The sequence below is a fragment of the Chiloscyllium plagiosum genome, unplaced genomic scaffold (assembly GCF_037043375.1).
Source record: "Chiloscyllium plagiosum isolate Xiang-an unplaced genomic scaffold, Cpla_swu_hap1 HiC_scaffold_46, whole genome shotgun sequence".
Classification (NCBI taxonomy): Eukaryota; Metazoa; Chordata; class Chondrichthyes; order Orectolobiformes; family Hemiscylliidae; genus Chiloscyllium; species Chiloscyllium plagiosum.
Window position 1 is genome coordinate 10,678,991 of NW_028270184.1, and position 24,451 is coordinate 10,703,441.

Consider the following 24,451-nt stretch of genomic DNA (forward strand, 5'->3'; position numbering starts at 1 on the left):
AAGTACATAAAGTTTGCCTCACACAAAAAAAAACACCAACTTTGTACATTTTCATTCAGGGACTTGGACATCACTGGCTGGGCCCAGGATTTATTGCCCGTCCCTAATTGCCCCTTGAGAAGGTGAACTGCCTTCATGAATCCACCAGACTGGAGGTGAGTCGTCAGTGATTTTCGCTCAAGATCATAATTCTTCCCCATACCAATAGCGAAACTTAATACAGAGACGAGTGTCATAGTCATAGAGTCATAGAGATGTACAGCATGGAAACAGGCCCTTCGGTCCAACCCGACCATGCCGACCAGATATCCCAACCCAATCTAGTCCCACCTGCCAGCACCCGGCCCATATCCCTCCAAACCCTTCCTATTCATGTCCCCATCCAGATGCCTCTTAAATGTTGCATTTGGAAACATTTGCAAATCATTTTTTTAAATTGGTTTTGGGTGGCCAGCATTATTGCCCATTCCTAGTTGTCCCCTTGAGGAGGTCGTACCTTCATGACCCACTTCATCTGTGTGCTGTGGGTTAGACCCTAAACACCCTGAGGGAGGGAGTTCTGGGATTCTGACCAGGCGACACTGAAGGAACGGCCGATGTATTTCCAAGTCAGGATAGTGAGTAGCTCAGAGGGGAACTTGCAAGCGATGGTGTTCCCCATGTATCTGCTGCCCTTGTCCTTCTAGATGGTAAAGATTGTGGATTTGGAAGGTGTTGTCCGAGGATCATTGGTGAATTTCTGAAGTGCATCTTGTAGATGGTACACACTGCTGCTGCTACTGAGTGTGGAGGGAGTGGATGTTTGTGGATGTCATGTCAATCAAGCAGGAGCTGCTTTGTCCTGGATGGTGTCGGGTTTCTCGCGTGTTGTTGGAGCTGCTCCCAACTAGGGGCAAGTGGGGAGTATTCCCTCACCCTCCTGACTTGTGCCTTGTAGATGGTGGACAGATGGGAGTCAGGAGGTGTGTTACCTGCTGCACTATTCCTAGCCTCTGACCTGCTCTTGTAGCCACTATGTTCAAATAGCGAGTCCAGTTTAGTTTCTGGTCAATGGTAACCCCAGGATGTTGATAGTTGAGGATTCAACGTTGGTAATGCCATTGAATGTCGTGGGGCAGAGGTTAGATTGTCTCTTGTTGGTGATGGTCATTGCCTGGCATTTGTGTGGCATGAAAATTATCTGCCACTTGTTAATCCAAACCAGGATATTGTCCAGGTCTTGCTGTATTTGAACATGGACTGCTTCAGTATCTGAGGAGAATGTGCAATCACTGGGGAACATTCCCACTTCTGACCTTATGATGGAGGGAATGTCATTGATGAAGCAGCTGAAGATGGTTGGGCCGAGGACGCTGTTCTGCTAAACAAGAATTACTGAAGCAATCTAATTACAAATATCAATCAAATTCAACCTGTATGCCTCTACAACAACCTTGCAGATACTCAATCCTCAGCAGGCGATGGGGGAGGTTTGAGGTCATGTTAGGAATCCAATGCTGCAGTATGGGGGTTTGGGTTTGAATCTGAGCAGGGCAGGTAACTTGAAATGTGAATTCAATAAAGAAAAAATCTGGGGTAAAAAGCTGGTCTAATAGTGGCCTACATGTGACTCCAGACCTACAGAAATTTTTACAGACCAAACTAGACCACCTCACAATATTAGCGAGTTTTGAGGATGACGAAACGTCTGGAAATGAACCTTCCACCTCAGCGAGCCAACCTACATCTAGCGCCTCAAAATATTGTAAGAGGTTACCTAGACCCCAATAAAATGCAATTTATTTCAACACTCATTTAAAAGTACAACCAGAGAAAGAGGAACTTAAGATCACTTAATCCTATTGAAAACTTAACAGAATAGTAGACTGTTCCAGCAGCCTATAAACACACCCCTTGGCAAAAAAGGACAAGTTCGGACACAGATTCTCGCATGCAGTTCTCCAATCCAGGAGGAAAGAAAACGTCAAGATAATTCAGAGAGAGTAGCAGCGAGGAAACATTTATAGAGTCATAGAGATGTACAGCATGGAAACAGACCCTTTGGTCCAACCCGTCCACGCCGACCAGATATCCCAACCCAATCTAGTCCCACCTGCCAGCACCCAGCTTATATCCCTCCAAACCCTTCCTATTCATATACCCATCCAAATGCCTCTTAAATGTTGCAATTGTACCAGCCTCCAAATTCATGTATCTCTTTTTCCAATGCTTTACCCACAACCAAAGTAAGGTTCACTGGTCTGCCCCTAAAACCCTTCTTGAAAAAAAGGGGAGATTTGCTTTCCTCCAGTCTTTCTTGAATAAAGGAACCAGACTAGCTAAACTCCAGTTATCTGGCACTTCACCTGAGGCCAGTGAAGTATTAAATATATCCGCCAAGATCCCAGCATTCTCCTCTCTCGCCTCCCCTATCAGCCTGGGATATATCTCATCAGCCCTGGGGATTTATGCATTTTTCTGCCCACTAAAACATCTAATACATCCTTCTTCTTAATTCTAAAGCATTTGAGAATCTCGCCATCCCAACTAAAATCCCTGGCTACAATGTCTTTCTCCTTTGTGAATACAAGTGAGAAATATCCATGTAAGACCTCACCCACATCCACTGGCTCCATGCACAGGTTGACCCTTCGGTCTCTAATTGGTACCAATTTTTTTAATGGTAATTCTTTTACTCTAAAATACTTAGGAAAAGCCTTGGGCTTTACCTTGACCCCATCTGCCAAAGATGCACCTCTTTGCCCTCCTAATTTTCTTTGCTATATTTCTGAAAGGGCCTCCCCTGTTTTTTAATGTGACATATGCTTCGTTGTTTTTTTTTATCCCTTGGCACCCAAGGTTCCCTGGACATGTGCCCTTCATCTTTAACTTGCCGAAACTTCCAGCTCTTGAGACCCCAGTAGCTTCTGATGCTACTGAAGCCCCCACCCCCAGCAAAAGCCCAGAATGGTCACACCCACTCAGGCTGTTTTTAATTTTAAAGAAGCGCCAAGGCCTGGCCAAACTGTTGGTCAAGTGCTGTACAGTAGGCAGCCTGGCTCCTCTGACAAAAAAAAACCTTTTAAAGTGACAGCATCGTCACAAAATGGAGCTGATTCTTAATAGCTGTCGGAAGCCTGACAAACCACTCAGCTCAAGGGCAATTCGGGTTGGCCCCAGGCAACAGTGCCCACGTCCCATGAATGATTAAAATATAAAGAGAAACACCTCCACTGTGGAAGTCTCTTGTCCGGCTAGCATGGCTGAATCAGTCCCTTTTTTTTGGCAAATTTCTGTGTTCACGAGCATTCAGTACAGGAGTTAGGAGGTCATGTTGCGGCTGGACAGGGCACTGGTTTGGTCGCTTTTGGAATATCGCGTGCAATTCCGGTCTCCTTCCTATAGGAAGGATGTTGGGAAACTTGAAAGGGCTCAGAAAAGATTTACCAGGATGTTGCCAGGGTTGGAGGGTTTGAGCTACAGGGAGAGGCTGAACAGGCTGGGGCTGTTTTCCCTGGAGCGTCGGAGGCTGAGGGGTGACCTTATAGAGGTTTATAAAATCATGAGGGGCATGGACAGGGTAAATAGACAAAGTCTTTTCCCTGAGATGGGGGAGTCCATAATGAGAGGGCATAGGTTTAGGGTGAGAGGGGAAAGATTTAAAAGGGACCTAAGGGGCAACTTTTTCACCCAGAGGGTGGTGCGTGGATGGAATGAGCTGCCAGAGTAAGTGGTGGAGGTTGGTACAATGACAACATTTAAAAGGCATCTGGATAGATATATGAATAGGAAGGGTTTGGAGGGATATGGGCCGGGTGCTGGCAAGTGGGACTAGATTAATTCAGGGTATCTGGTCGGCATGGACGAGTTGGACCGAAGGGTCTGTTTCTGTGCTGGACATCTATGATTCTATGAGCTGATGCTCTCTCCCTGAAACCCTTTCACCATCTGGTGCCTCAGCTCACTTGCTAATTAAGCTGTTCCCCTTTTAAACTCATGTTTTCGACAGCCTGAGACGACATCTACCTCTCCGACATCTCAATAATTTACCGATGCCAGAGATGTTCTCTTGCTGACTTCTAAGCCAGCCACGAGTTTCGTTGCAGTTCAGACTACTTAGAAAGTGTTAGCAACAACATCTCTACTGTCAGGGACCTCCACTCGCTGGGTGAACGTGCGCACTGTCGGACATCTTCTGGATTGTTCTAACTTCCTGTTTAACTGGGCTGTTGGCTCTGGAAAAGATCAATTATTTTTCTTCTTTTTTTTTCCTAATGCACTGAACAGTTCACCTCCAGGAATCAAAGATGTCGTTTAAGTACATATAAAATAATTCTCAATAGCTAAAAAAAGGTTTCTTCTCCTCAACACACCAAAATAACAATATGATTTCAACTTTAATTAGATTCCCTACAGTGTGGAACAGGCCCTTCAGCTCAACCAGTCCACACCGACCCTCTAAAGAGTAACCCACCCAGACCCATTTCCCTCTGACTAATGCACCTAACACTACAGGCAATTTAGCATAGCTAAGTCACCTGACCTGCACACCCTGGGCAGAAACCCACACAGACACGGGGAGAAAACTCCACACAGTCATCTGAGGTTGGAATTGAACCTGGGACCCTGGTACTATGAGGCAGCAGCGCTAACCACTAAGCCACTGTGCCACCTATAAGAGTGGGCATTGCATTGTTCGTCCATGTCTGCGTGAGTTTCCTCCGGGTGCTCCGGTTTCCTCCCACAGTCCAAAGATGTGCAGGCCAGGTGAATTGGCCATGCATCAGTCAGAGGGGGAAGGGGAGAGAGAGAGAGAGAGAGAGAGACACCCCATCAGTGACCCCCTTTTACAGAGGGAGTCTCCCCCCATCACTGACCCCCTTTTACAGAGGGAGTCTCCCGCCCATCACTAATCCCCCTTTTACAGAGGGAGTCTACCCCCATCACTGACGCTTTTTACAGAGGGAGTCTCCCCCCATCACTGACCCCCTTATACAGAGGGAAACTCCCCCATCACTGACCCCCTTTTACAGAGTCTCCCCCATCACTGACCCTTTTTACGGAGGGAGTCTCCCCCCATCACTGACCCTTTTACGGAGGGAGTCTCTCCCCATCACTGACCCTTTTTACAGAGGGAGTCTCCCCCCATCACTGACCCTTTTACGGAGGGAGTCTCTCCCCATCACTGACCCTTTTTACAGAGGGAGTCTCCCCCCATCACTGACCACCTTATACAGAGGGAATCTCCCCCATCACTGACCCCCTTTTACAGAGTCTCCCCCATCTCTGACCCTTTTTACAGAGGGAGTCTCCCCCCATCACTGACCCTTTTACAGAGGGAGTCTCCCCCCATCACTGACCCCCTTTTTACAGAGGGAGTCTCCCCCCATCACTGACCCTTTTACGGAGGGAGTCTCTCCCCATCACTGACCCTTTTTACAGAGGGAGTCTCCCCCCATCACTGACCCTTTTACGGAAGGAGTCTCCCCCCATCACTAACCCCCTTTTACAGAGGGAGTTTCCCTCCATCACTGACCCCATTTTACAGAGGGAGTTTCCCTCCATCACTGACCCCCTTTTACAGAGGGAGTCTCCCCCCATCACTGACCCTTTTTACAGAGGGAGTCTCTCCCATCACTGACTCTTTTTACAGAGGGAGTCTCCCCTATCACTGACCCCCTTTTACAGAGGGAGTCTCCCCCATCACTGACCCCTTTTACAGAGGGAGTCTCCCCTCATCACTGACCCTTTTACAGAGGGAGTCTCACCCCATCACTGACCCCCTTTTACAGAGGGAGTCTCACCCCATCACTGACCCCCTTTTACAGAGGGAGTGTCCCCCATCACTGACCCCTTTTACAGAGGGAGTCTCCCCTCATCACTGACCCTTTTACAGAGGGAGTCTCCCCCATCACTGACCCCTTTTACAGAGGGAGTCTCACCCCATCACTGACCCCCTTTTACAGAGGGAGTCTCACCCCATCACTGACCCCCTTTTACAGAGGGAGTGTCCCCCATCACTGACCCCTTTTACAGAGGGAGTCTCCCCTCATCACTGACCCTTTTACAGAGGGAGTCTCCCCCATCACTGACCCCTTTTACAGAGGGAGTCTCACCCCATCACTGACCCCCTTTTACAGAGGGAGTCTCACCCCATCACTGACCCCCTTTTACAGAGGGTGTCTCCCCCCATCACTGACCCCATTTTACAGAGGGAGTCTCCCCTCATCAATGACTCTTTTTACAGAGGGAGTCTCCCCCATCACTGACCCCCTTTTACAGAGGGAGTCTCCCCCCATCACTGACCCCTTTTTACAGAGGGAGTCTCCCTCATCACTGACCCCCTTTTAAAGAGGGAGTCTCCCTCATCACTGACCCTTTTTACAGAGGGCGTCTTCCCCATCACTGACCCCTTTTACAGAGGGAGTCTCCCCCCATCACTGACCCCCTTTTACAGAGGGCGTCTCCCCCATCACTGACCCCCTTTTAAAGAGGGTGTCTCCCCCCATCACTGACTCTTTTTACAGAGGGAGTCTCCCCTCATCAATGACTCTTGTTACAGAGGGAGTCTCCCCCATCACTGACCCCCTTTTAAAGAGGGAGTCTCCCTCATCACTGACCCTTTTTACAGAGGGAGTCTCCCCCATCACTGACCCCCTTTTAAAGAGGGAGTCTCCCCCATCACTGACCCCCTTTTACAGAGGGAGTCTCCCCCATCACTGACCCCCTTTTAAAGAGGGAGTCTCCCCCATCACTGACCCCCTTTTAAAGAGGGAGTCTCCCTCATCACTGACCCTTTTTACAGAGGGCGTCTTCCCCATCACTGACCCTTTTACAGAGGATGTCTTCCCCATCACTGACCCCCTTTTAAAGAGGGAGTCTCCCTCATCACTGACCCTTTTTACAGAGGGAGTCTCCCCCGATCACTGACCCTTTTTACAGAGGGCGTCTTCCCCATCACTGACCCCCTTTTAAAGAGGGAGTCTCCCTCATCACTGACCCTTTTTACAGAGGGCGTCTTCCCCATCACTGACCCCTTTTACAGAGGGAGTCTGCCCCATCACTGACCCCTTTTTAAAGAGGGAGTCTCCCTCATCACTGACCCTTTTTACAGAGGGAGTCTGCCTCATCACTGACCCTTTTTACAGAGGGCGTCTTCCCCATCAAAGCCACTTTTATAAAGGGAAGGGTCTGCAGATTGGAGAATCCTTTTACACAGAGAGTCTTCCAATTACGGTCCATTTTTACAGAGAACCCCAGACCCTGCCATTGCTCATGGGCATGCCCCTGGATTGCGATCATGTTGTCCTTCCTGGTGTCTGACTTTACCAAGTGAGCAGCTTTCAGGCACTTATCGTTGTCCAATCGAATCCCACTATCACTGCTGTGGCAAGGATCATTTGTCTCAAATTAGCAGCCACTGTTCAGCAAGGCCCCCTGTGTAAACACAGCGCTCAAAAAGCCTTTATTAAATGTCCTTGCTCCCAATCACAGCTGGATAAGGCCTAGGGGCAAGACTGACAGGAAGATCCATTGAAATTACTCAGCACCTGAGTGCCACACTGTCGGAGGGTCAGTGCTGAGGGAGTGCCGAACTGTCGGAGGGTCAGTACTGAGGGAGTGCCACACTGTCGGAGGGTCAGTACTGAGGGAGTGCCGAACTGTCGGAGGGTCAGTACTGAGGGAGTGCCACACTGTCGGAGGGTCAGTACTGAGGGAGTGCCACACTGTCGGAGGGTCAGTACTGAGGGAGTGCCGAACTGTCGGAGGGTCAGTACTGAGGGAGTGCCGAACTGTCGGAGGGTCAGTACTGAGGGAGTGCCACACTGTCGGAGGGTCAGTACTGAGGGAGTGCCGAACTGTCGGAGGGTCAGTACTGAGGGAGTGCCGAACTGTCGGAGGGTCAGTACTGAGGGAGTGCCACACTGTCGGAGGGTCAGTACTGAGAGAGTGCCGCAATGTCGGAGGGTCAGTACTGAGGGAGTGCCGCACTGTCGGAGGGTCAGTGCTGAGGGAGTGCCGCACTGTCGGAGGGTCAGTGCTGAGGGAGCGCTGCACTGTCGGAGGGTCAGTACTGAGGGAGCGCTGCACTGTCGGAGGGTCAGTACTGAGGGAGTGGGCACTGTCGGAGGGTCAGTGCTGAGGGAGTGTGCACTGTCGGAGGGTCAGTACTGAGGGAGTGTTGCACTGTCAGAGGGTCAGTACTGAGGGAGTGTAGCACTGTCAGAGGGTCAGTACTGAGGGAGTGCTGCACTGTCGGAGGGTCAGTACTGAGGGAGCGCTGCACTGTCGGAGGGTCAGTGCTGAGGGAGCGCTGCACTGTCGGAGGGTCAGTACTGAGGGAGCGCTGCACTGTCGGAGGGTCAGTACTGAGGGAGTGTGCACTGTCGGAGGGTCAGTACTGAGGGAGTGTTGCACTGTCAGAGGGTCAGTACTGAGGGAGTGTTGCACTGTCAGAGGGTCAGTACTGAGGGAGTGTTGCACTGTCAGAGGGTCAGTACTGAGGGAGCGCTGCACTGTCGGAGGGTCAGTACTGAGCGAGCGCTGCACTGTCGGAGGGTCAGTGCTGAGGGAGCGCTGCACTGTCGGAGGGTCAGTGCTGAGGGAGCGCTGCACTGTCGGAGGGTCAGTGCTGAGGGAGCGCTGCACTGTCGGAGGGTCAGTGCTGAGGGAGCGCTGCACTGTCGGAGGGTCAGTACTGAGGGAGCGCTGCACTGTCGGAGGGTCAGTACTGAGGGAGTGTTGCACTGTCAGAGGGTCAGTACTGAGGGAGTGTTGCACTGTCAGAGGGTCAGTACTGAGGGAGTGTTGCAATGACGGAGGGTCAGTACTGAGGGAGTGTTGCACTGTCGGAGGGTCAGTACTGAGGGAGCGCTGCACTGTCGGAGGGTCAGTACTGAGGGAGCGCTGCACTGTCAGAGGGTCAGTACTGAGGGAGCGCTGCACTGTTGGAGGGTCAGTGCTGAGGGAGCGCTGCACTGTCGGAGGGTCAGTGCTGAGGGAGCGCTGCACTGTCGGAGGGTCAGTGCTGAGGGAGTGCCGCACTGTCGGAGGGTCAGTGCTGAGGGAGTGCCGCACTATCGGAGGGTCAGTGCTGAGGGAGCGCCGCACTGTCGGAGGGTCAGTGCTGAGGGAGTGCCGCACTGTCGGAGGGTCAGTACTGAGGGAGCGCCGCACTGTCGGAGGGTCAGTGCTGAGGGAGCGCCGCACTGTCGGAGGGTCGGTGCTGAGGGAGTGCCGCACTGTCGGAGGGTCAGTACTGAGGGAGTGCCGCACTATCGGAGGGTCAGTGCTGAGGGAGCGCCGCACTGTCGGAGGGTCAGTGCTGAGGGAGTGCCGCACTGTCGGAGGGTCAGTACTGAGGGAGCGCCGCACTGTCGGAGGGTCAGTGCTGAGGGAGTACCGCACTGTCAGAGGGTCAGTGCTGAGGGAGTGTGCACTGTCGGAGGGTCAGTACTGAGGGAGTGTTGCACTGTCAGAGGGTCAGTACTGAGGGAGTGCTGCACTGTCGGAGGGTCAGTACTGAGGGAGCGCTGCACTGTCAGAAGGTCAGTACTGAGGGAGTGCTGCACTGTCGGAGGGTCAGTGCTGAGGGAGTGCCGCTCTGTCAGAGGTCCAGTACTGAGGGAGGACCGCATAGTCGGAGGGTAGGTACTGAATGAGCGCCGCACTGTCGGATAGTCAGTACCGAGGGAGCGCCGCACTGTCAGAGGGTCAGTACTGAGGGAGTGTTGCACTGTCGGAGGGTCAGTACTGAGGGAGCGCCGCACTGTCGGAGGGTCAGTACAGAGGGAGTGCCGCACTGTCAGAGGGTCAGTACTGAGGGAGTGTTGCACTGTCAGAGAGTCAGTACTGAGGGAGTGCCGCACTGTCGGAGGGTCAGTACTGAGGGAGTGCCGCACTGTCGGAGGGTCAGTACTGAGGGAGCGCCGCACTGTCGGAGGGTCAGTACTGAGGGAGTGCCGCACTGTCAGAGGGTCAGTACTGAGGGAGTGTTGCACTGTCAGAGAGTCAGTACTGAGGGAGTGCTGCACTGTCGGAGGGTCAGTACTGAGGGAGTGCCGCTCTGTCAGAGGTCCAGTACTGAGGGAGGACCGCATAGTCGGAGGGTCGGTACTGAATGAGCGCCGCACTGTCGGATAGTCAGTACCGAGGGAGCGCCGCACTGTCGGAGTGTCAGTACAGAGGGAGTGCCACATTGTCAGAGGGTCAATACTGAGGTAGTGCCGCACTGTTGGAGGGTCAGTACTGAGGGAGTGCTGCACTGTTGGAGGGTCACTACTGAGGGAGTACTGCACTGTCGGAGGGTCAGTACTGACGGAGTGCCGCACTGTCGGAGGGTCAGTACTGACGGAGTGCCGCACTGTCGGAGGGTCAGTACTGACGGAGTGCCGCACTGTCGGAGGGTCAGTACTGAGGGAGCGCCGCACTGTCGGAGGGTCAGTACTGAGGGAGCGCCGCACTGTCGGAGGGTCAGTACTGAGGGAGCGCCGCACTGTCGGAGGGTCAGTACTGAGGGAGCGCCGCACTGTCGGAGGGTCAGTACTGAGGGAGCGCCGCACTGTCAGAGGGTCAGTACTGAGGGAGCGCCGCACTGTCGGAGGGTCAGTACTGAGGGAGCGCCGCACTGTCGGAGGGTCAGTACTGAGGGAGTGCCGCACTGTCGGAGGGTCAGTACTGAGGGAGTGCCGCACTGCCGGAGGGTCAGTACTGAGGGAGTGCCGCACTGCCGGAGGGTCAGTACTGAGGGAGTGCCGCACTGTCGGAGGGTCAGTACTGAGGGAGTGCCGCACTGTCGGAGGGTCAGTGCTGAGGGAGTGCCGCACTGTCGGAGGGTCAGTGCTGAGGGAGCGCCGCACTGTCGGAGGGTCAGTACTGAGGGAGCGCCGCACTGTCGGAGGGTCAGTGCTGAGGGAGTGCCACACTGTCGGAGGATCAGTGCTGAAGAAGTGCCGTACTTTCAGAGTGTTTGAGATGTGGAGGCATGTTCCCTGTCTCCTGATTTGGAAAGCTGCTCACGTCCTGAAGAAACGCGGGAGGTGGGGGATGGCGGGTGTGTCCGTGTGGGGCTGCCTCTACTAGACCAACCAAAACCCCAACTGTTCGATTGTCCATTGCAAGTGTGGGATTGCGCTGTGTGGGCACGTTTGGTATGGCCATGTCTGGTTTTCATAAGCCCGCTGGGCATTATTATCATGTTTTAAAAATCCGTTTGTGGGTCATGGGGCATCACTGATGGGGCGGATCTTTCTTGCCTGTCCCTAATTGCCCGTGGAGCAGGAAGTGGAGAAGGGGCTCCTGCGGCCTAAAGGGGTATCTGTGAGTGGTTACGGATGGGGATCGTGAGTGTGATGGCCGGAATGTCAGTCGTGTTTTTATTGACTCGGAAAACTGAAAAACCTTCCCCCCCTCAACCTTCTGCAGAACGAGCTTGCAATAAAAGGAGCAAAGCTCTCTGTGTCTGAGGGAACTTGTGTCGATGTGGGGGAGGGGAAGCGGATGGCGAGAATGTGGAAGAGATTGAATAAGCTGGTTACCGTAGCAACAGCACAATGCTCAGAGCCAGCGATGGAAACCAGGGGGACATCAGCATGCAGCGCTTAATACAGGGGAGAGCTCCGGAGGCAGAGGGGATGTAGGGAACAGTTAGCACACGCCCTATTGCTTTTTCCCAGCCAAACCCTCCATTCAACGACTCCCCCTGGTGAACCCCTCCCCCCACCCCACCCCCACCACCACCCCCCTGCCCCAACCCCTGTCACAGGCCTATGTCCTGGCGATAGTGGGCCACAAACCGGGACTACACAAAACATCCAGTCCAAACCTCCTCACCTGCCTCCTTCAATTCACAGTTGTGCAGAATGGGAGGGAATGGGAAAAGATTTGGGACATGTTTGGGACACTGGGGTAGTGCACAATGGGAGGGAATGGGAAAAGATTTGGTACATTGGGGTAGTGTACAATGGGAGGGAATGGGAAAAGATTTGGTACATGTTTGGGACATTGGGGTAGTGCACAATGGGAGGGAATGGGAAAAGATTTGGTACATATTTGGGACATTGGGGTAGTGCACAATGGGAGGGATTGGGAAAAGATTTGGTACATGTTTGGTACATTGGGGTAGTGCACAATGGGAGGGAATGGGAAATGATTTGGTACATATTTGGTACATTGGGGTAGTGCACAATGGGAGGGAATGGGAAAAGGTTTGGTACATTGGGGTAGTGCACAATGGGAGGGAATGGGAAAAGGTTTGGTACATTGAGGTAGTGCACAATGGGAGGGAATGGGAAAAGATTTGGTACATATTTGGGACATTGGGGTAGTGCACAATGGGAGGGATTGGGAAAAGATTTGGTACATGTTTGGGACATTGGGGTAGTGCACAATGGGAGGGAATGGGAAAAGATTTGGTACATATTTGGTACATTGGGGTAGTGCACAATGGGAGGGAATGGGAAAAGGTTTGGTACATGTTTGGGACACTGGGGTAGTGCACAATGGGAGGGAATGGGAAAAGACTTGGTACATGTTTGGGACATTGGGGTAGTGCACAATGGGAGGGAATGGGAAAAGATTTGGTACATGTTTGGGACACTGGGGTAGTGCACAATGGGAGGGAATGGGAAACGATTTGGTACATTGGGGTAGTGTACAATGAGAGGGAATGGGAAAAGATTTGGTACATGTTTGGGACATTGGGGTAGTGCACAATGGGAGGGAATGGGAAAAGACTTGGTACATGTTTGGGACATTGGGGTAGTGCACAATGGGAGGGAATGGGAAAAGATTTGGTACATATTTGGGACATTGGGGTAGTGCACAATGGGAGGGAATGGGAAAAGATTTGGTACATGTTTGGGACATTGGGGTAGTGCACAATGGGAGGGAATGGGAAAAGATTTGGTACATGTTTGGGACATTGGGGTAGTGCACAATGGGAGGGAATGGGAAAAGATTTGGTACATTGGGGTAGTGTACAATGGGAGGGAATGGGAAAAGATTTGGTACATGTTTGGGACACTGGGGTAGTGCACAATGGGAGGGAATGGGAAAAGATTTGGTACATTGAGGTAGTGCACAGTGGGAGGGAATGGGAAAAGATTTTGTACATTGAGGTAGTGCACAATGGGAGGGAATGGGAAAACAGTTGGTACATTGGGGTAGTGCACAATGGGAGGGAATGGGAAAAGATTTGGTACATTGAGGTAGTGCACAATGGGAGAGAATGGGAAAACAGTTGGTACATTGGGGTAGTGCACAATGAGAGGGAATGGGAAAACAGTTGGTACATTGGGGTAGTGCACAATGAGAGGGAATGGGAAAACAGTTGGTACATTGGGGTAGTGCACAATGGGAGGGAATGGGAAAAGGTTTGGTACATTGGGGTAGTGCACAGTGGGAGGGAATGGGAAAAGATTTTGTACATTGGGGTATTGCACAATGGGAGGGAATGGGAAAAGATTTGGTACAGTGGGAGAGAATGGGAAGGGGTTTATTCCATTGGGATGAAAAGATTTGGTACATTGGGGTAGTGCACAATGGGAGGGAATGGGAATTGTTTGGGACCCGGGGTTGTGTACAATGGGAGGGAATGGGAAGCTGTTTGGATCCATTGGGATTGTGTTCAATGGGAGTGAATGGGAAGGGGTTTATTCCATTGGGATTGTGTACAATGGGAGGGAATGGGAAGGGGTTTGGGTCCATTGGAATTGTGTACAATGGGAGTGAATAGGAAGGAGTTTGGATCCATTGGGATTATGTACAATGGGAGGGAATGGGCAGGGGTTTACTCCATTGTGATTGTGTACAATGGGAGTGAATGGGAAGGGGATTGAACCGTTGGGATTGTATACAATGGGAAGGAATTTGGTACGTTGGAATGGTGTACAATGGCGGTGAACGGGAAGTGGTTTGATCCATTGGGATTGTGTACAGTGGGAGTGAATCGGAAGGAGTTTGGGTCCATTGGGATTTTGTACAATGGGAATGAATGGGAAGGGGTTTACTCCATTGGGATTGTGTCCAATGGGAGTGAATGGGAAGCTTAGCTGAATTTGCCCCCTCACAGGGTATATACCTACTCATGTTTCCTCTTTCACATCCCCATCATAGCCCGTGGACACACCTATTGTCCTCTACATCCACTCACACACATTCCAGTTACACACACACACACACACTTACAGACTGTCACACCCCGACTCAGATACACTCTGTCTCACACACACATTACCAAACACACGATGTAGACTCTGGAACACACTTTGACAATCTCTCATACACTTTCATGTGCAAATATCCCACCTCCTCCCTCCACCAGACCCAGACACAGACGTACAGCCACACCAACACACACATTGACACATTCAGCCAGTCTCCCCACAATCAGTTGCGACGCTGCATGAGTCGTCTGTTGTTTGTTGGGGACCGGGTAAGCTGGTTGCTGCTGAGCTCTGTTGTCTGAGATAATTGGCCTGGCCTGTTACTGACTCTTGCGCCCAAACCCTTTCGATTACATGTTCACTCTTGTCATTATCTGCGTCATCATGTTCTTCTTTCTTTCCTTCCTTTCTGCTAACAGAGAGAGAGGTTGCGGAACATCGAGAGAATTTGCAGCCTGCTGAGGAAGGTGAGTACAGCCTTGCGTCTGGCTGTAGCTGGCGCTGTCAATGATTACCATGTCTCTGTGTGTAGCTGTGTGCACGACACGTGTCCATGTGGAGGAGGGAGAGTGCGTGCGTGTGGGAGGGGGGACGACACTGTATGTGTGCGCATACAGGAGACCATGTGCATAGGGACAGTGGGGGTGGGTGAGTGGGTGGGGAAGGGAGCTTGCAGGAAAGTGTATGTGTGCTAGTGCAAGACAGCGTATGCATATGTATGTGTAGGACAACATGTGAATGTGAGCCAGTGTGTGAATGCACATGGGAGACTGTGTGTGTGTGTGTGTGTGAAACACGAAGTTGGTGTGAGTATGTCTGCATGGCCAGGCCAGACCGTGGGTGTCTGTGTGTGCGGGACAGACTGGCTGTGTGAGGAGGGCTTGATGCAGGAGAGTGTGTGAGGTACACTGTTTGGGTGTGGGACAGTGAGTGTGTCACAGCAGGGTCACAGTGGGACAGGGAGAGAGTGGGACTGTGAGTGTGTTACAGCAGGGTCACAGTGGGACAGGGAGAGAGTGGGACAGTGAGTGTGTTAAAGCAGGATCACAGTGGGACAGGGAGAGAGTGGGACAGTGAGTGTGTTACAGCAGGGTCACAGTGGGACAGGGAGAGAGTGGGACAGTGAGTGTGTTACAGCAGGGTCACAGAGGGACAGAGAGAGTGTGGGACAGTGAGTGTGTTACTGCAGTGTCACATTGGGACAGGGAGAGAGTGGGACAGTGAGTGTGTTACAGCAGGGTCCCAGTGGGACAGAGAGAGAGTGGAACAGTGAGTGTGTTACAGCAGGGTCACAGTGGGACAGGGAGAGTGTGGGACAGTGAGTGTGTTACAGCAGGGTCACAGTGGGACAGGGAGAGAGTGGGAGAGTGAGTGTGTTACAGCAGGGTCACTGTGGGACAGTGAGAGTGTGGGAGAGTGAGTGTGTTACAGCAGGATGACAGTGGGACAGGGAGAGATTGGGACAGTGAGTGTGTTACAGCAGGGTCACAGTGGGACAGGGAGAGAGTGGGAGAGTGAGTGTGTTACAGCAGGATGACAGTGGGACAGGGAGAGAGTGGGACAGTGAGTCTGTTACAGCAGGATCACAGTGGGACAGGGAGAGAGTGGGACAGTGAGTGTGTTACAGCAGGGTCACAGTGGGACTTGGAGTGTGTTACAGCAGGGTCACAGTGGGACAGGGAGAGAGTGGGAAAGTGAGTGTGTTACAGCAGGGTCACAGTGGGACAGGGAGAGAGTGGGTCAGTGAGTGTGTTACAGCAGGGACACAGTGGGAAAGGGAGAGAGTGCGACAGTGAGTGTGTTACAGCAGGGTCACAGTGGGACTCGGAGAGAGTGGGACAGTGAGTGTGTTACAGCAGGGTCACAGTGGGACAGTGAGTGTTACAGCAGGGACACAGTGGGACAGTGAGTGTGTTACAGCAGGGACACAGTGGGACAGGGAGAGGGTGGGAGAGTGAGTGTGTTACAGCAGGGTCACAGTGGGACAGGGAGAGAGTGGGACAGTGAGTGTGTTACAGCAGGGTGAAAGTTGGACAGGGAGAGAGTGGGACAGTGAGTGTGTTACAGCAGGGTCACAGTGGGACTCGGAGAGAGTGGGACAGTGAGTGTGTTACAGCAGGGACACAGTGGGACAGGGAGAGAGTGGGAGAGTGAGTGTGTTACAGCAGGGTCACAGTGGGACAGGGAGAGGGTGGGACAGTGAGTGTGTTACAGCAGGGTCACAGTGGGACTCGGAGAGAGTGGGACAGTGAGTGTGTTACAGCAGGGACACAGTGGGACAGGGAGAGAGTGGGAGAGTGAGTGTGTTACAGCAGGGTCACAGTGGGACAGGGAGAGAGTGGGACAGTGAGTGTGTTACAGCAGGGTGAAAGTTGGACAGGGAGAGAGTGGGACAGTGAGTGTGTTACAGCAGGGTCACAGTGGGACTCGGAGAGAGTGGGACAGTGAGTGTGTTACAGCAGGGACACAGTGGGACAGGGAGAGAGTGGGAGAGTGAGTGTGTTACAGCAGGGTCACAGTGGGACAGGGAGAGAGTGGGACAGTGAGTGTGTTACAGCAGGGTCAAAGTGGGGCAGGGAGAGAGTGGAACAGTGAGTGTGTTACAGCAGGGTCACAGTGGGACAGCGAGAGAGTGGGACAGTGAGTGTGTTACAGCAGGGTCACAGTGGGACAGCGAGAGAGTGGGACCGTGAGTGTGTTACAGCAGGGTCACAGTGGGACAGTGAGAGAGTGGGACAGTGAGTGTGTTACAGCAGGGTCACAGTGGGACAGTGTGTATGTTACAGCAGGGTCACAGTGGGACAGGGAGAGAGTGGGACAGTGAGTGTGTTACAGCAGGGTCACAGTGGGACAGTGTGTATGTTACAGCAGGGTCACAGTGGGACAGGGAGAGAGTGGGACAGTGAGTGTGTTACAGCAGGGTCACAGTGGGACAGGGAGAGTGTGGGACAGTGAGTGTGTTACAGCAGGGTCACAGTGGGACAGGGACAGAGTGGGACAGTGAGTGTGTTACAGCAGGGTCACAGTGGGACAGGGACAGAGTGGGACAGTGAGTGTGTTACAGCAGGGTCACAGTGGGACAGGGAGAGATTGGGACAGTGAGTGTGTTACAGCAGGGTCACAGTGGGACAGGGACAGAGTGGGACAGTGAGTGTGTGACAGCAGGGACACAGTGGGAGAGGGAGAGAGTGGGACAGTGAGTGTGTTACAGCAGGGTCACAGTGGCAGAGTGAGTGTGTTACAGCAGGGTCACAGTGGGACAGGGAGAGAGTGATAGAGTGAGTATGTTCCAGCAGGATCACAGTGGGACAGGGAGGGAGTGGGACAGTGAGTGTGTTACCGCAGGGTCACAGTGGGACAGGGAGAGTGTGGGACTGTGAGTGTGTTACAGCAGGGTAACAGTGGGACAGCGAGAGAGTGGGACCGTGAGTGTGTTACAGCAGGGTCACAGTGGGACAGGGAGAGCGTGGGACAGTGAGTGTGTTACAGCAGGGTCACAGAGGGTCAGGGAGAGAGTGATAGAGTGAGTGTGTTACAGCAGGATCACAGTGGGACAGGGAGAAAGTTGGACAGTGAGTGTGTTACAGCAGTGTCACAATGGGACAGGGAGAGAGTGGGACAGTGAGTGTGTTACAGCAGGGTCACAGTGGGACAGTGAGAGAGTGGGACAGTGAGTGTGTTACAGCAGGGTCACAGTGGCAGAGTGAGTGTGTTACAGCAGGGTCACAGTGGAACAGGGAGAGAGTGAGACAGTGAGTGTGTTACAGCAGGGTCACAGTGGGACAGGGAGAGAGTGGGACTGTGAGTGTGTTACAGCAGGGTCACAGTTGGACAGGGAGAGAGTGGGACAGTGAATGTGTTACAGCAGGGTCACAGTGGGACAGGGAGAGAGTGGGACAGTGAGTGTGGTACAGCAGGGTCACAGAGGGACAGGGAGAGAGTGGGAGAGTGAGTGTGTTACAGCAGGATCACAGTGGAACTGGGAGAGAGTGGGACAGTGAGTGTGTTACAGCAGGGTCACAGTGGAACAGGGAGAGAGTGGGACAGTGAGTGTGGTACAGCAGGGTCACAGAGGGACAGGGAGAGAGTGGGTCAGTGAGTGTGTTACAGCAGTGTCACAGTGGGACAGTGAGTGTGGTACAGCAGGGTCACAGAGGGACAGGGAGAGAGTGGGTCAGTGAGTGTGTTACAGCAGTGTCACAGTGGGACAGGGAGAGATGGGACTGTAAGTGTGTTACAGCAGGATCACAGTGGGACAGGGAGAGAGTGGGACAGTGAGTGTGTTACAGCAGGGTCACAGTGGGACAGGGAGAGAGTGGGACTGTGAGTGTGTTACAGCTGGATCACAGTGGGAGAGGGAGAGAGTGGGACAGTGAGTGTGTTACAGCAGGGTCACAGTGGGACAGGGAGAGTGTGAGACAGTGTGTGTGTTACAGCAGGGTCACAGTGGGACTGTGAGTGTGTTACAGCAGGGTCACAGTGGGACAGGGAGTGTGTTACAGCAGGGTCACAGTGGGACAGGGAGAGAGTGGGACAGTGTGTGTGTTACAGCAGGGTCACAGTGGGACAGGGAGAGATTGGGACAGTGTGTGTGTTACAGCAGGGTCACAGTGCGGCAGGGAGAGAGTGGGACAGTGAGTGTGTTACAGCTGGGTCACAGTGGGACAGGGAGTGTGTTACAGCAGGGTCACAGTGGGACAGGGAGAGAGTGGGACAGTGTGTGTGTTACAGCTGGGTCACAGTGGGACAGGGAGTGTGTTACAGCAGGGTCACAGTGGGACAGGGAGAGAGTGGGACAGTGTGTGTGTTACAGCAGGGTCACAGTGGGACTGTGAGTGTGTTTCAGCAGGGTCACAGTGGGACAGGGAGAGATTGGGACAGTGAGTGTGTTACAGCAGGGTCACAGTGGGACAGGGAGAGAGTGGGACAGTGAGTGTGTTACAGCAGGGTCACAGTGGGACAGGGAGAGAGTGGGACAGTGAGTGTGGTACAGCAGTGTCACAGTGGGACAGGGAGAGAGTGGGACAGTGAGTGTGTTACAGCAGTGTCACAGTGGGACAGGGAGAGAGTGGGACAGTGAGTGTGTTACAGCAGGGTCACAGTGGGACAGGGAGAGAGTGGGACAGTGAGTGTGTTACAGCAGGGTCACAGAGGGACAGGGAGAGAATGGGAGAGTGAGTGTGTTACAGCAGGGTCACAGTGGGACAGGGAGAGAGTGGGTCAGTGAGTGTGGTACAGCAGGGTCACAAAGGGACAGGGAGAGAGTGGGTCAGTGAGTGTGTTACAGCAGTGTCACAGTGGGACAGTGAGTGTGTTACAGCAGGGTCACAGTGGGACAGGGAGAGATGGACTGTAAGTGTGTTACAGCAGGGTCACAGTGGGACATGAGTGTGTTACAGCATGGTCACAGTGGGGCAGGGAGAGAGTGGGACAGTGAGTGTGTTACAGCAGGGTCACAGTGGGACAGGGAGAGAGTCGGACAGTGAGTGTGTTACAGCAGGGTCACAGTGGGACAGTGAGTGTGTTACAGCTGGATCACAGTGGGAGAGGGAGAGAGTGGGACAGTGAGTGTGTTACAGCAGGGTCACAGTGGGACAGGGAGAGAGTGGGACAGTGAGAGTGTTACAGCAGGGTCACAGTGGGACAGGGAGAGAGTGGGAAAGTGAGTGTGTTACAGCAGTGTCACAGTGGGACAGGGAGAGATGGGACTGTAAGTGTGTTACAGCAGGGTCACAGTGGGACAGGGAGAGAGTGGGACAGTGAGTGTGGTACAACAGTGTCACAGTGGGACAGGGAGAGCGTGGGACAGTGAGTGTGTTAGAGCAGGGTCACAGTGGGACATGAGTGTGTTACAGCAGGGTAACAGTGGGGCAGGGAGAGAGTGGGACAGTGAGTGTGGTACAGCAGTGTCACAGTGGGACAGGGAGAGAGTGGGACAGTGAGTGTGTTACAGCAGTGTCACAGTGGGACAGGGAGAGAGTGGGAGAGTGAGTGTGTTACAGCAGGGTCACAGTGGGACAGGGAGAGAGTGGGACACTGAGTATGTTACAGCATGATCACAGTGGGACAGGGAGAGAGTGGGACAGTGAGTGTGTTACAGCAGGGTCACAGAGGGACCGGGAGAGAATGGGAGAGTGAGTGTGTTACAGCAGGATCCCAGTGGAACAGGGAGAGAGTGGGTCAGTGAGTGTGTTACAGCAGTGTCACAGTGGGACAGTGAGTGTGGTACAGCAGGGTCACAGAGGGACAGGGAGAGAGTGGGTCAGTGAGTCTGTTACAGCAGTGTCACAGTGGGACAGTGAGTGTGTTACAGCAGGGTCACAGTGGGACAGGGAGAGATGGGACTGTAAGTGTGTTACAGCAGGGTCACAGTGGGACATGATTGTGTTACAGCAGGGTCACAGTGGGGTAGGGAGAGAGTCGGACTGTGAGTGTGTTACAGCGGGGTCACAGCGGGACAGTGAGTGTGTTACAGCTGGATCACAGTGGGAGAGGGAGAGAGTGGGACAGTGAGTGTGTTACAGCAGGGTCACAGTGGGACAGGGAGAGAGTGGGACAATGAGAGTGTGACAGCAGGGTCACAGTGGAACTGGGTGAGTGTGTTACAGCAGGGTCACAGTGGGACAGGGAGAGATGGGACTGTAAGTGTGTTACAGCAGGGTCACAGTGGGACATGAGTGTGTTACAGCAGGGTCACAGTGGGGCAGGGAGAGAGTGGGACAGTGAGTGTGTTACAGCAGTGTCACAGTGGGACAGGGAGAGAGTGGGACAGTGAGTGTGTTACAGCAGGGTCACAGTGGGACAGGGAGAGAGTGGGACAGTGAGTGTGTTACAGCAGGGTCACAGAGGGACAGGGAGAGAATGGGAGAGTGAGTGTGTTACAGCAGGATCACAGTGGAACAGGGAGAGAGTGGGACAGTGAGTGAGTTACAGCAGGGTCACAGTGGAACAGGGAGTGAGTGGGACAGTGAGTGTGGTACAGCAGGGTCACAGAGGGACAGGGAGAGAGTGGGTCAGTGAGTGTGTTAATGCAGTGTCACAGTGGGACAGTGAGTGTGTTACAGCAGGGTCACAGTGGGACAGGAAGAGATGGGACTGTAAGTGTGTTACAGCAGGGTCACAGTGGGAAAGGGAGAGAGTGGGACAGTGAGTGTGGTACAGCAGTGTCACAGTGGGACAGGGAGAGAGTGGGACAGTGAGTGTGTTACAGCAGTGTCACAGTGGGACAGGGAGAGAGTGGGACAGTGAGTGTGTTACAGCAGGGTCACAGTGGGACAGGGAGAAAGTGGGACAGTGAGCATGTTCCAGCAGGGTCACAGTGGGACAGGGAGAGTGTGGTAGAGTGAGTGTGTTACAGCAGGGTCACAGTGGGACAGGGAGAAAGTGGGACAGTGAGCATGTTCCAGCAGGGTCACAGTGGGACAGGGAGAGTGTGGTAGAGTGAGTGTGTTACAGCAGGGTCACAGTTGGACAGTGAGTGTTACAGCAGGGACACAGTGGGAAAGGGAGAGAGTGGGACAGTGAGTGTGTAACAGCAGGGTCAAAGTGGGACAGGGAGAGAGTGGGACAGTGAGTGTGTTACAGCAGGGTTACAGTTGGACAGGGAGAGTGTGGGACAGTGAGTGTGTTACAGCAGGGTCACAGTGGGACAGGGAGAGATTGGGACAGTGAGTGCGTTACAGCAGGGTCACAGTGGGACTCGGAAAGAGTGGGACAGTGAGTGTGTTACAGCAGGGTCACAGTGGCACAGTGAGTGTTTTACAGCAGGGTCACAGTTGGACAGTGAGTGTTACAGCAGGGACACAGTGGGACAGGGAGAGAGTGGAAGAGTGAGTGTGTTACTGCAGGGTCACAGTGGGACAGGGAGAGATTGGGACAGTGAGTGTGCTCCAGCAGGGTCACAGTGGGACAGTGAGTGTGTTACAGCAGGGTCACAGTGAGACTCGGAGAGAGTGGGACAGTGAGTGTGTTACATCAGGGTCAGAGTCGCACAGGGAGAGAGTGGGACAGTGAGTGTGTTACAGCAGGGTCACAGTGGGACATTGAGAGAGTGGGACAGTGAGTGTGTTACAGCAGGGTCACAGTGGGACAGGGAGAGAGTGGGACAGTGAGTGTGTTACAGCAGGGTCACAGTGGGACAGGGAGAGAGTGGGACAGTGAGTGTGTTACAGCAGGGTCACAGTGGGACAGGGAGAGAGTGGGACAGTGAGTGTGTTACAGCAGGGTCACAGTGGGACAGGGAGAGAGTGGGACAGTGAGTGTGTTACAGCAGGGTCACAGTGGGACAGGGAGAGAGTGGGACAGTGAGTGTGTTACAGCAGGGTCACAGTGGGACAGGGAGAGAGTGGGACAGTGAGTGTGTTACAGCAGGGTCACAGAGGGACAGGGAGAGAGTGATAGAGTGAGTGTGTTACAGCAGGATCACAGTGGGACAGGGAGAAAGTTGGACAGTGAGTGTGTTACAGCAGTGTCACAATGGGACAGGGAGAGAGTGGGACAGTGAGTGTGTTACAGCAGGGTCACAGTGGGACAGTGAGAGAGTGGGACAGTGAGTGTGTTACAGCAGGGTCACAGTGGGACAGTGTGTGTGTTACAGCAGGGTCACAGTGGGACAGGGAGAGAGTGGGACAGTGAGTGTGTGACAGCAGGGTCACAGTGGGGCAGGGAGAGTGTGGGACAGTGAGTGTGTTACAGCAGGGTCACAGTGGGAGAGGGAGAGAGTGGGAGAGTGAGTGTGTTCCAGCAGGGTCACTGTGGGACAGGGAGAGTGTGGGACAGTGAGTGTGTTACAGCAGGGTCACATTGGGACTTGGAGAGAGTGGGACAGTGAGTGTGTTACAGCAGGGTCACAGTGGCAGAGTGAGTGTGTTACAGCAGGGTCACAGTGGAACAGGGAGAGAGTGAGACAGTGAGTGTGTTACAGCAGGGTCACAGTGGGACAGGGAGAGAGTGGGACTGTGAGTGTGTTACAGCAGGGTCACAGTTGGACAGGGAGAGAGTGGGACAGTGAATGTGTTACAGCAGGGTCACAGTGGGACAGGGAGAGAGTGGGACAGTGAGTGTGGTACAGCAGGGTCACAGAGGGACAGGGAGAGAGTGGGAGAGTGAGTGTGTTACAGCAGGATCACAGTGGAACTGGGAGAGAGTGGGACAGTGAGTGTGTTACAGCAGGGTCACAGTGGAACAGGGAGAGAGTGGGACAGTGAGTGTGGTACAGCAGGGTCACAGAGGGACAGGGAGAGAGTGGGTCAGTGAGTGTGTTACAGCAGTGTCACAGTGGGACAGGGAGAGATGGGACTGTAAGTGTGTTACAGCAGGATCACAGTGGGACAGGGAGAGAGTGGGACAGTGAGTGTGTTACAGCAGGGTCACAGTGGGACAGGGAGAGAGTGGGAATGTGAGTGTGTTACAGCTGGATCACAGTGGGAGAGGGAGAGAGTGGGACAGTGAGTGTGTTACAGCAGGGTCACAGTGGGACAGGGAGAGTGTGAGACAGTGTGTGTGTTACAGCAGGGTCACAGTGGGACTGTGAGTGTGTTACAGCAGGGTCACAGTGGGACAGGGAGTGTGTTACAGCAGGGTCACAGTGGGACAGGGAGAGAGTGGGACAGCGTGTGTGTTACAGCAGGGTCACAGTGGGACAGGGAGAGATTGGGACAGTGTGTGTGTTACAGCAGGGTCACAGTGCGGCAGGGAGAGAGTGGGACAGTGAGTGTGTTACAGCTGGGTCACAGTGGGACAGGGAGTGTGTTACAGCAGGGTCACAGTGGGACAGGGAGAGAGTGGGACAGTGTGTGTGTTACAGCTGGGTCACAGTGGGACAGGGAGTGTGTTACAGCAGGGTCACAGTGGGACAGGGAGAGAGTGGGACAGTGTGTGTGTTACAGCAGGGTCACAGTGGGACTGTGAGTGTGTTTCAGCAGGGTCACAGTGGGACAGGGAGAGATTGGGACAGTGAGTGTGTTACAGCAGGGTCACAGTGGGACAGGGAGAGAGTGGGACAGTGAGTGTGTTACAGCAGGGTCACAGTGGGACAGGGAGAGATGGGACTGTAAGTGTGTTACAGCAGGGTCACAGTGTGACAGGGAGAGAGTGGGACAGTGAGTGTGTTACAGCAGGGTCACAGTGGGACAGGGAGTGTGTGGGACAGTGAGTGTGTTACAGCAGGGACACAGTGGGACAGGGAGAGAGTGGGACAGTGAGTGTGTTACAGCAGGGTCACAGTGGGACAGGGAGAGAGTGGGACAGTGAGTGTGGTACAGCAGTGTCACAGTGGGACAGGGAGAGAGTGGGACAGTGAGTGTGTT

General features: G+C 53.4%; 1 protein-coding gene across 1 annotated transcript in view; it reads left to right on the forward strand.

Moving 5' to 3' along the window:
- cnih2 (cornichon family AMPA receptor auxiliary protein 2) overlaps positions 1–24,451 on the forward strand; it is a 262,300-nt gene that overhangs the window by 91,263 nt on the left and 146,586 nt on the right. Inside the window, exon 3 of the mRNA XM_087983841.1 lies at positions 14,564–14,611. Coding sequence (XP_087839967.1) covers positions 14,564–14,611 — 48 coding nt within the window. The remainder of the gene's footprint in view (positions 1–14,563; positions 14,612–24,451) is intronic.